An 11,833-nucleotide genomic window follows, 5' to 3' on the forward strand; every position below is an offset into this window, starting at 1 on the left:
AAAGGCCGGTTTATCAAGGTCAGGGTGGAGGGTGGAACTGAGAGGAGCTTAGGAGCAGCGACACACACACACACAGCCTTCTTATAGTGATCCCTTGGATGCTCTTCTGCTCTGTCACACTCATTTTGCAACCTCCCATTACTTTTTATTTCCACACTTCCTTCAGCTCCTGCGCATAATTACTGTTGGTTCAGACTTGACCATAAGGGATTTTCAGCACTTATCATAAACATTATTTGTGAAAACGGGCAATGTCTCACTTTATCATTGATACACCTGATGATCATCATTGCGATTTCTTAAGCCAGGCCTTATGCTAATATTGGATTTGAAGTTGACAGCTGGATTTAATTGAGGGGCCTAAATGGCTTTCATATAACGATGATGTTCTCCATTCCACTGCAGTTTTATGCAGATGAACATTACTTTAATGGTCGGCGTTTATCGGGGGAGGGAGGAAGGGATAGATGTGGAGCGACGGAGGGAGAGAGGAAGAGGTCTCTCCCCTCTCCTCTCTATAAAATCACACACCCGAGCCAGATGGCTGTCTTTTCTTGCATGAGATTAGAAGATGTTTCTGATTCACAGTGTCGCTTTCTGGGTAAATTATTATTCCAGGCTAAACTCTTTCTATTTTGGTGGAGGGCTGAGTGTTGCGTGTTGGAACGAAGCTGCTCCCTCTCCGTCCGAGAGGGAAGGACAGATCGTTCTGACAGATTGCAGGTAAAGCGTACGCAGCAGGCCGCTGCCCCCCCCCCCCCCCCCGAGCCGGCGTGCTGATTCCCAGAAAGCCGCCGGTGTTGATTGACTGCTCGGCGAGCGCAGGAAGCAGCAATGAGTGATTATTAAGTCGGCGGAGAAAACAAGGAGCCGCCGTAATTGCATCCGTGATAAAGAGCCGTTGATTAGCAAAAAGAACAATGATCTCAAAATGAGTGGCGTAATGCCGAGCCTTTGATTGTGGCTCACGTAACTTCATTAGTCCAGTGAACAGGCACACTGCGGGCTTCTCTCTCCCTTCGCGAAGGGCAGGGACGCTAATAAACACGGTAATTATCATTTTCCATCCATAAATTAGCATCTGCTGGTTAAATACTGTGGAGTGAGATTGGACAGTAGGTGGCACGCGACCAGCTGGCGACAGTGCGAGGCGTCGGTGCGCCTGGCAGGATGAGCCCCTCAGTGATTTTGTGTCACACGTGGATCTCCCCAAACATATCTGGAGGCGATTGCCCCTCGCGCCGAGCGATCGACAGGAGCTCGCCTGCAGCCGCGTGCAGTGCATTAACCCCCGTGGCACTGATGGATGCACACATGGTAATGTGTTGTTCCACGTCGTGAATGCTGATGGACTGACCTTTCGCAGCGTTGTTGTAGGTGGCGCATGATTGTTTGTGTCGTGGAAACCAGGGAAAATGGGAGAGGAGACCGAGAATGCGCATGTGTGTGTGCGTTTGTGTGTGTTGTTGGTCCGGCAGATGTTATTCATCACGTCCCACATCAAGATAATGATCAAATTGTCTCTACCTGTCATTAAAGCTCTCCCTCTCTCCATCCATCTCTCCTCCTTCCCGCTCTGATTCTATCTCTCCTCCAAACTGTTGTCTTCACCTCCTTCTTTCTTGTTTCCTTTCCTCCACACCCTCCTGCCTCGCCCTTCCATCCTCATCTACTTTTCAAACCGCTCTCCCTCCCTGACTTCCTCTCTCTCTTTGCGCCCCCCCCCCCCCTCCAGATGGAACATCCTGGGCCTGCAGGGGGCGTTGCTGAGCCACTTTGTGGAGCCGGTGTACCTGCACAGCGTGACCGTCGGCAGCCTGCGCCACACGGGCTATCTGGGCCGGGTCCTGAACCAGCGGCAGGAGCGCCTCGGCCCGCTGCCCGCCACGCACAGACGCAACCAGCCCCTGCTCAGCGGTACGACTCGGCCACAACTCGGTTACATCTTCTCAATCTGGCTGGTGCTGGAGGTTTTTGGAGGCCTCGGACTGGTTTCTAAACCATCATGAATGGTCAAATTTTGCATGTGAAAAATCACACAGTGAAAGAGCTGAGCAGATTTATTAGTCTTTGACGGTTTGTTTCCATTGCTCACTTTACTGTTATCCCTGTTGCCCTCAATCAATTTAGACAGACAACACAATTTAAACGCACCATGAATTCACAGGTTAATTGATCTGCCTTCACTCTCGGATAGTGTAGTTTTTCCCATAGTTTTTTATAAACTCCAGCTAAATAAGTATATCAATGGTCACCCTGGCTTTAAGCAGTAATGTAAAAGCATTTTTGTATTATCAGATGGGGAGAGAATAATTTATACACACACACACACACTCACACTTGACAAGCTCACGTACCCCTGCTTCTCAACAGTTCCGTTGTGCCAGCTAGACAAGCAACAGCTATGAAGTTGTCTGGCACGTCGGCCTCCAGGGCTCCACTGAGACCTGAGGCGTTCGTTTGTAGTGAAGATGAAACTGGAAGAGGATCTGAATGACACCCAATGTGTAGAAACCGCATCAGCCATCACTTCAGATCTAGGCCAGCAGGAGAGGCTGAGCGACAGAGATGTACACCAAGATGTAGGGCACGTTTTGTTTCTAGGGATCCCCTAATGAGAACCCATGTCATTTCTATATATATATATATATATGTTTTTTTGCTGTTTTGCCCCCTTCTCTTTTCAACTGATTTGTTTTTTTTAAATGAATAACTTTGATAAGCCAAAACCCTGAGTAGATGGAAGCAAAGCGATCTAGAATATTAGAAAAGGGCTTGCCTTTGTATAACCTGCAGTAGCACATAAGAAGTCATAAATGAAGCAGTAATTCAATTCATTTTATTTTGTATAGCCCAAAATCGCAAATTACAAATTTGCCTCAGAGGGCTTTACAGCGTGTACACATTCAACATCCTGTGTCCCGAAACCCTCACATCAGCACACGGAAAACTGAAAACCCTTCCTTGAGGAATAAAGGAAAGAAACCTTAAACCATCATCCACAAATACTCTGTGCAAGAAACAAAGTTATTGAAGCACATTAATGTTTACAGAAATAAAAATAGAAATGGGAATATCAATGGTGTTGGAAGCGGTAGGTGTCCGTGGGCCAGGCAGGGGTCAGGACCAGGGTGCAGACAGAACCACGATACCACGATCTAACCCTGGGACGAAGCTGAATACTGAGCTCAGTAAACTAAATAGAGGTGCAAAAAAAGAGAAATAACTAAATGAAATATCATTATGCAATTTGTTACTCTGCCTCCTTCCCTTTTTGGTCACTAGAGTGTGATACAGTCTCCATATCTACCCTGCTCCACCTTAAGTATGCTTCTTGAAGGGCATTGGAGCTCTTTGCATTGCAGGCCTGTGCTCCGGGTAATAGGTGCCATGAGGCTGAATATTTTGTGAGGCCCATCCTCATCAAGATTGATAAATGTACTAAATTGCCCTCTGGTGATGATCGTTGGGCCACATTTATCCTTGACTCTTCCAACCACGGCCTCAGCCGGCATTTCTCATGATTTGTTCAATAACTTTTTGCATTGAGTCATTTGCGTTGTCTGGCATGGAGTTTGCGGTTTACATATTACCGGCTGCAGATGATATTTGAACAATTGTCCTCAGGTACGATCCATTTGTTCATCAATCACACTTACCTATAATATTACGTTATTCATTTGAACTTTTAAAATTAGTTTTACCACATTATTATTATTACATCATTATATTAAGGAATGTATCCCTTGTGGGTGGGTGTTTTCTGTCTATGCGCACACCGCCAACTGCCTGCAAACAGCTTGAGTAGCTACAGTCTATTGAAGGGTAGAAGGGCGAAGCAACGGGAGGAGAGGAGGAACGATGGACAGACAGTTGGAGATGGCCCTACACCAAATCAATGTAATCACAGCCCTTATCAGACAGCCATTCAATCTGAATGCAGCTCTGGCAGAGCGAGGGAGACAGGCCGAGGGGAAGAGAGGGAGAAGGGAAGGCAGGATGTCTGTGTACCTTCCCCCATCACCTCTCATCTCCTCCACTGTTCTTTCATTGGCTCTGATGAGCTGCCCTATTGTGTGTCCAGAGCTTCTTAAAATAAAACAACCCCCCCCCCCCCCCCCCCCCCCCCCCCCCAGAGGAACGTCCCGGGGATCGCCGGGTCTGGTCTTATCACACTCAGACAAAGCAGCTACACCTGAACCCAGAGGGCGCATTGACGGGCTGACGCGTCCTTCACTCGCGTCCTGCTGTTCAGCGTGAACAGAAACTGTGGCAGAGCTCCGCTGTTTTTAGCATAAGACGAATCGGGAAAACAATGAGCACAGGAAAAACGAATCGGGGTCAGCTCTTTAAGGATGCATGCTCCCCAGCTTCAGCGCGCTTTGGTCACACTTTACAATTTCAAATTGTTCGGCCTTACACAACTGTTACAAACTGAGGCATCAACACCCAAATACATGCATTAGACCCATGTGCCACTGCTATGAGCTAAGAGCAGAGGCCTGTTGGTTGTATGTGATGGAAGGACAATTTTTATAAACTTTTGTATGATGTAATAGGGACAGATCTGGTTTAAACATTCACTGGTCTTTAGGACTATGTTGAAGAGCTGCACACATGTAGGGACAGAAAGTAGCATCATACATATTGAATGCATTTGGGATTCAGTGAAGATGACTCTTAATCAAGTGCTGGACAGATTTGAGCTTGCATCCTCTAGGGCTGCATCCACAATATTACATTACCATTTGGAAGAACTATATTTTGCTATGTTTACACTCAGCGTCCACACTAATCCGGAGGTTTATAAACACTCCCGAGGCCGCATCAGTTTGAAACCGATAATGTACAACCCCACGGTTGCTCCTTGATCGGGTCTTTGCAGTCACGATGTGTCCTTCCCTGATTCGTCACGCGCTGATCGTGTGATAAGAAGAACCATTGCCGCCGCCCCCCACGGAGCGGACGTCTGACGTCCGGTTTGTGACTTTGAGAAGAGTGGAGGACTTCCCTTCTATTAGTAATGCTGATTTTGTTCACCACAACTATTCACAAAAGGCATGAATGTTCACCGGTATGAGAGGGAATCCAGCCCCCAGCTGATGAGTCACTACGAGTGGGAGAATGAAACTAAATTAAAAGATACTGAGATACTCTATAAATGTTCATTTCAAAGTAACTTAGATGTGTGAGAGACAGAGCTCTATATTGTTTTTCTGTAACTTGAATTAAAATTAGAATCAGCTTTATTCACCATGTATGTATGCAATCTGTTACATGGGCTCTCAATTACAAAAACACAGTACAAACAATAACGAGAATATATATTTTTATATATACAAAACAACGAAAAACTAAAACTACCCAATATAAATATATATCCAAAAGAATGTACATATTTGTGGGTACAACCACCACATTCTACATGGGGTGCAATCAATAGTAATGGTGCCATTGAGGTGCCGTCGGACTGAATTGTTCATCAGAGACACGTCGTGAGGGAAGAAGCTTTTCCTCTGTGGCGCCTCCCAGAGGGAGGAGCTGAAAGATTGTTCTGTCTCCAGTGCACTCTGTTGCTGTCCTGTTTACTGGCCGATCACACAGTGATGGAGCAGCCATTGGACTCGTGTCCACCCGCGGGCACGGCCTACGTAAAAAGTCACGTTTTCAGACCGACTATTTGAACTGAGATATTTGTCGAAACTCAGTGGATGGAGTGTTTTCCTTTAAAAACCACACTTGTGGATGAGGAGGTAGCCTGCGTTGCCGCACCTAACACAAACCAGTTGCTCCAGCCTCACTAGGAACCCGTTAGAAAACCCCGCCGTACTACAGTAATGCAAATTAGACGCAGCGTGTACACATAAACATAGAGGCTGGCACAGTACTGTACAGCCATTAATCCCTAAAGCCAAAGGTCGAAATATGACTCATGTCTGCCAAACACTTCTCATTTCATTGATTAATTTGATCAAGTCGTCATTGGGGGGGGCGGAATCAAATAGTCTATCAGAGAAGCAGAAGAGTCGAGTCCATTGAAAAGATGAAATGGGCCATGAATGGAGCGAGAGAACGGGAAAGGCAGGATGGATCGGGTCGGGTCTTTTGTTCAAAGAGGTGCGAGAAGAGATGGGAAATAAGACTTGGAGGATTGTTACTGTGGCAGGCAATTCATTCCAACTCCACGGAGCTAGAGAAAAGAAGAGCTCAGGTGGGTGAATGGAAGAGTGAAGACAGGAAAATGAGTGTGGCAAGGAGGGAGATGATCTGCAGGCGTGTATTATGGTATTGTACATCAGGTATAACAAGCTGTCTGTCAGACGGCGAGATCAGAGGCAACTGTTGTTCACCCGTCGCACAGAATCTCTGCTGATTTTATGAGAAGGTGCCTTTCAGATTTTGTGATATAATAAATAACTGGGTTGGAAATTCCAGACAGCGTTTCCTTTCTGAAGACAGTTTTACAGATTGGATTCAAGCGGATACCCAGACTCTACGTGTTAACTCGGCTATTAGCCACTCGACCCCCAGAAAAACAGGGGAACAACTGGCTCCTTTCTGTGCGTGCTGATGCGTCATGAAAAATAGTACGACATTCTAAAATAAAATAAAAACATAAAGCCCAGTTATCTGGTTTCCATTGTCCATCTGGTTTCCTCCCTCCATCTCCAAACAGTTTGCGTTTCCATCTCTTCTGCCGCATCAGGCCGTACAGTCGCTCTCCGTGATCCTTATTCCCCTCGTATAGGTGAACTGGTTCACGTGATGCCCCCGTGGTGACCCTTAAGGGGCGGTTTTCATTTCTCGCCCTGTCGTCAGCTCTGTTTTCCGCTCTGCCAACACCTCTCGATGCAGACAGCTTATCTCTACATAAAAGCCAATGTGACAGTCACCTCCACCTCTGTCGCTCTTTCTCCTTCCTCCACTGAGCGCTTTGTCTACTTTGCTAGCGGGGCTAATTATTCCAGAGACAGGGCGGGTGGAGGGGGCGGGACGGAGGCAGACAGCATGGGAGATGATGTGTGTGGTGTTACCTGGCTGGTAGCTTGCTGGGACTCGAGGGCAGACAAGCATTCACTCACAGTCAGGAACATGTTCCATGCTTGATAGCCTCCCCCCTCTCCCCCCCCGCCTCTCTGGGTAAACTAAAGCTCCGTATGAACAGCCAGGGCCATGGTCAACTGGGCTTCTCGCAGTGCAGCAGAACTTGACATCTGCCCTTAGCCTTGGGGGGGGGGGGGGGGGGTAGCAGAGGGAAGGGTGACGGCAGTTTAAACAAAACACAAAACAATTTGGGGGATTTGACAGATAACCATATGTGCATTATATTTAGTTTTAAAAAATTGGATATCATGAACCGCCACTGGGGATGACCTGGAATGTTTCTGTGTAGGGCTGAGCACTGCAGAGAATCAGCAGCCGGGGAAGGCCTCGTGTGTGAGTGTCAACTGGACGCTGGGGGACGCCCAGCTGGAGGTGGTCAACACAGCAACGGGACGGAGACGGGACTCGGGGACTCCTTCTCGTCTCTGCAAACACGCCCTCTTTGCCCGCTGGAACAGACTCTACCGCAAGGTGAGGGACCTCACAGGGGACCATGGGGGGGGGTGATTCCTTCTGATCGGGGGCTTCATTATGTTCTCAGCTCTTGTGAAATCGGTGGATCATGTTAATGCAGGTCAGTTAACCCCTGAACTACGGATACCTTTCACAAACGAAGCTTAGAGAATAAAAATAATGGCAATAATACGGCTAAATGAAATTATCCACCATATTCTTCTTTTATTTTGTCGTACATACATTGACATCATTACATGAAATGAGGATTCCCAGTGTCAAAACATTGACAAAACCAGTGTGTCACCTCCCTTAATGGGCTTTTTCCCCAGCAGAATTTTAGGTGTGATTTTAATAGCTCTTTTCCATTCAAGGAAACCGACATGCACAACACTAAGAGCACTGGCAGACGGGATACAGCCATTATTAATATTATTAATTACATTGTGCTTTGCTTGTTATGACTTGTCGAAATATCTGCTTTGAAAATGTCATACTAATTTAAATGTTAATTAAAAAGCACCTTCCACGGTGTATCTTTTACTTGCGCCAAAAAAAATGTTACGATGTACTATTTAATTAATCTGAGTGAGAACAATAGTCCCATTTTCCTATGAATAAGTGTCTGTTTCCCCACTCTGCTCTACGTGCTCAGTCCTGTAAATACTCCCCGGCTGCATATCTAGAGGCAAAAACAATGCGCCACCCTTTGCCATCAGGAATGAAAGGGAAGCACATGCACACAGTAACGAGTGTGCCAACAGCCGACCCCTAAGCAGCAGACCACGTGGCTGCAGGTGAGCTCCCTCTCTGGCGTGGGGAACATCTGCTCTCCATGCGACTTATCGGAAACCAGCGGCTCGGATCTTTAAACGCTGCACTTTCATTTCCACCCCGAAACTTTATGTAACAGACAGCGCCTGCATCGCCTAATGGCGGCCCGTTAAAGCATAATGACTATGAAACCATAATTATTTGGAGAAGCACTCGAGGAGGCCGCCACCCTAAGTGCTCCCCGCGCGCAGTATATGAGGGCCACGGAAGAGCAGGCGCACTAATCTCCAAAAGAAACTTTCTCTCTCTCTCTTTGCGTCTCCCCACTTGTCTCTCCGCGGATCTTCATTGTTTCCCCTTGCGACAATAGGAATGCACAAAAAGCACAGAGACTGTTCAATTGCTTGTGAAATTTAAATGGGGAGATTACACAGCTGTTGAAGCCTCCCCACCACCCCACCACCCCCCGACCCCACCCAAATGCATTTGTGCCGGCTCATTCGTTTTGTTTTGCTCGCTCTCCCTCTCCCTCCCTCTCTCTCTCTCTCTCTCTCCCCACTTTGAGGAACCTTTAGCCTCCCTGCCCCGACTTTATTCCCATCTCTTGGTTTTCCCTCCCAGTCTTCGTGTCTTTCTCTGTGTGGTTTTTAATCGGATTCCCAATCTCTCTCTCTGCCTCCCTCCTTTCCTTTTTGCCTTGCTCACTTGTCCTCTTCAGTCTGGGATCCACGTGCTCAGCTCGGCGGACGGCCAGCTCATGTACTGCGACGCCAAGATGGCGGCACGTCCTTACCAGACAGTGAAGCAGCAGTGGTTCAGATCTCTGCAGGAAACGGGCCTCGGGACCTGGGTCAAGAAACCACCAGAGCAGGAACAGTTCCTGCTGTCGGTCTGAGGACGAGAGAGAGAGAGAGAGAGAGTGTGTGTGTGTGTTTATTTAACCTTTATTTTTTAGGGTAAGATGACTTCATGCTCGTTATCAACATCCTGTCTTCATACCTGAAGGTTTACCAGTGTATCTTCTAAAGTCATGGCTATTGTCATCAGTGTGTGTGTGTGTGTGTGTGTGTGTGTCCTCCTGGATGTGCCGCCCTTCCACTCAACAGAATCACAACAAGAGGAAGGTCAACTGGACAAGCTGAAAAGAAAACAGACATAAAAAGATGGACCCTTTCCTTTTTTGGCCCTTTTTCAAACGCACAAGCGCACACGTTTAAGCAAACACACACCTAAATACCCCCTCTTCGGCTGTCAAGGAAGGGTGGGGTAACCTTGAGCAGAATGAAAGGCAGCCGCTATCTTGTCATCAGCTATTTCTGGGCCCCAAGGCTCCCGCTGAGGAGCCGAGCCATGGGGGAGAGAGACAGAGAAAGGGAAAAAGCATGAGAGAGCGAGCGAGAGGTCCACGTCCAATTACCGGCCCTGTCAGGGTGACGGGTGATAGAAGGAGAAGAAGGGAAGAGCGGGAAAAAGAGAGGGACACAACGTCGCTTTCAGCCCGCCTCATTTTTATCTTCGTCCTCCATCTCTGACTCACCCTTTGACTCCTGACTTACTCCTCCTTTTGTCTCCATCTCTCCCTCCTCGCCCCCTTTACATTTTCTTTAGTCCTCCACCTATTTCCCCCGCTGTCCTCTTTGTCACTCTCTGATCTTCGCTCGCGTCTCCCCCCCCCCCCTGCCTGCAGGTTAACACGACGAGACTACAGGTTAATACACCCTCTTTTTTTTTTTCCTTACTTCCATCGCTGGCGGAGAGAGGGCAAAGAACTGAGGTGCATGAAGGCAGCCATGACGGTTTGCCTAAGTGCAGGTGTGGGTGATGATGAGGAAGGGGAGTTTCTCCCTCCCTTTCGTACAAATTGAATCTCCTTTCTCTTTGTTTCTTGTGACCTGGTTGACCTTTGTTCCCGTACATCTGAATGGGAGCCAGTGAGAGTGGCTTTAGGTGGTCATTAGTCATTAGTGAGGCCTCGCTGACCTCATCAACGTGTGTTTTCTCTCTGGAGGCACGACCGCCCTGAACAGATAGTCAGGGTGCAGCAACTTTTTTTAAAGCCACACCCTGTTGAACTGCCCCTTGAATTTTGAAAACCTTCTTTTGGAACACGGTTTTCTACCAGCTATGTATGAATTAAAGAAAAACAAATCAGCGAGGTAAATATGGACAGTAACGATCACTACCATGAACGTTTGTACCTCAGGCAATTTGTTAAGTCTTTACATACTTCACGATGTAAACAGAGATATTTCTCATGCAGCTAAATGTTGGTATTCATTGTGATCATGGCTGTGTTTCTTCTGTCATTGCTGTATTATCTCCAATTGTAGAAGAGGGATAGACACCTAATCAAAGTAATGAGAGTGACACCTAGTGGTCATTCCCTGTCATTGTCCCCCTGTCCTGCTTACTGGGCATCAAGCGCTCCGGTGAGGACGCGTCAGCAAGCATGATGACCGCCCACAAGGGAGAACCTTACCCGCCTGTGGCCTGCATGTGACTCCACGGCCACAAGGCCAAAGTCTTCACTGGTCTTTAGTAGGTCTATGTAGGTCTCAGAAACTTTGTTATAGCGTTACTTATTTGATTAAGTTTCAAAAAGCAAATCTTACTGAGTGATTATTGGGATTAACGCTCACACGCTCAGCTGTCCTGCTTCATCACGGCTGCGTGGCTGCGGTTAGAATGACAATGACCAAACAACACTAACTGTGCGCACATACTCACCGTTGTAAAAGGACCCTTTTCTCTATAAAGCCACACCCAAAAAGGTAATATGCATTTCAGCTGGACTCCAGAGGCTTTAAAGGCGACAGGACGAGGGTGACTGTACCGCTCTGTGTGTTAGAGGCACGTGAACCTTTCTGGGTGCCCCGATTCAAGGAAGTCATATGGGCTCCTGCTGTTAGGTTGCTTCCACTTAAAGATTAGATTTAGTGAAAACACGTTCTGCCTGTGTGCATCAGAGCAGAGATTTAACCAACATGTGTTGCAGGTTTTCATTGTTTGAGTGGCACACACTCCATAACGTCAGAGTCCACAGAGGTAACAACATTCACACCATGGTTTATAATGGCTGTAAAAGCCATAACAACAGATTTATTTTAAGAGACCATAAATATAAGGCATGTTTGAATGCAATACTGTATCTAATAGTGTACATATGTATAAAAGAATGATGAAAAATATGTGAACGAGATCCTAAAATGTCTAAATATCATGTAAAGGAAAGGATACTAAAGAATTGCTGCTTAAGTCTGTAAATTGCACTTCAGTAACAAAAAGTGAATGTTTGTACTGTATATGTGAATAAAACCACAAAATCTTGTAATTTTACCTTGTTTGATAGTTTTTTGTTTAGTCTAACATGAAATGTGTAATCAACCTGTCATTACAAATAGAAATCATGTTAATGATATTGGGCCTTTTCCACCTGTCTGTATCCCCACTGGCCCCTCGGGAGCATCCAGACAAATATTAAAGAGGCCTCCCCCCCCCCCTC

General features: G+C 46.8%; 1 protein-coding gene across 2 annotated transcripts in view; it reads left to right on the forward strand.

Annotated features, from left to right (window-relative positions):
• Positions 1-11,339, forward strand: part of adarb2 (adenosine deaminase RNA specific B2 (inactive)) — a 179,954-nt gene extending 168,615 nt beyond the window's left edge. For both annotated transcript variants that reach the window (XM_037455978.2, XM_037455977.2), the window contains 3 exons: positions 1,736-1,917; positions 7,394-7,575; positions 9,050-11,339. In XM_037455978.2, coding sequence (XP_037311875.2) covers positions 1,736-1,917; positions 7,394-7,575; positions 9,050-9,226 — 541 coding nt within the window. In that variant the 3' untranslated portion in view covers positions 9,227-11,339. The remainder of the gene's footprint in view (positions 1-1,735; positions 1,918-7,393; positions 7,576-9,049) is intronic.
• The last annotated feature ends 494 nt before the right edge of the window (positions 11,340-11,833 follow it).

This window comes from Pungitius pungitius, chromosome 19 (assembly GCF_949316345.1).
Source record: "Pungitius pungitius chromosome 19, fPunPun2.1, whole genome shotgun sequence".
In the NCBI taxonomy this organism is placed as follows: domain Eukaryota; kingdom Metazoa; phylum Chordata; class Actinopteri; order Perciformes; family Gasterosteidae; genus Pungitius; species Pungitius pungitius.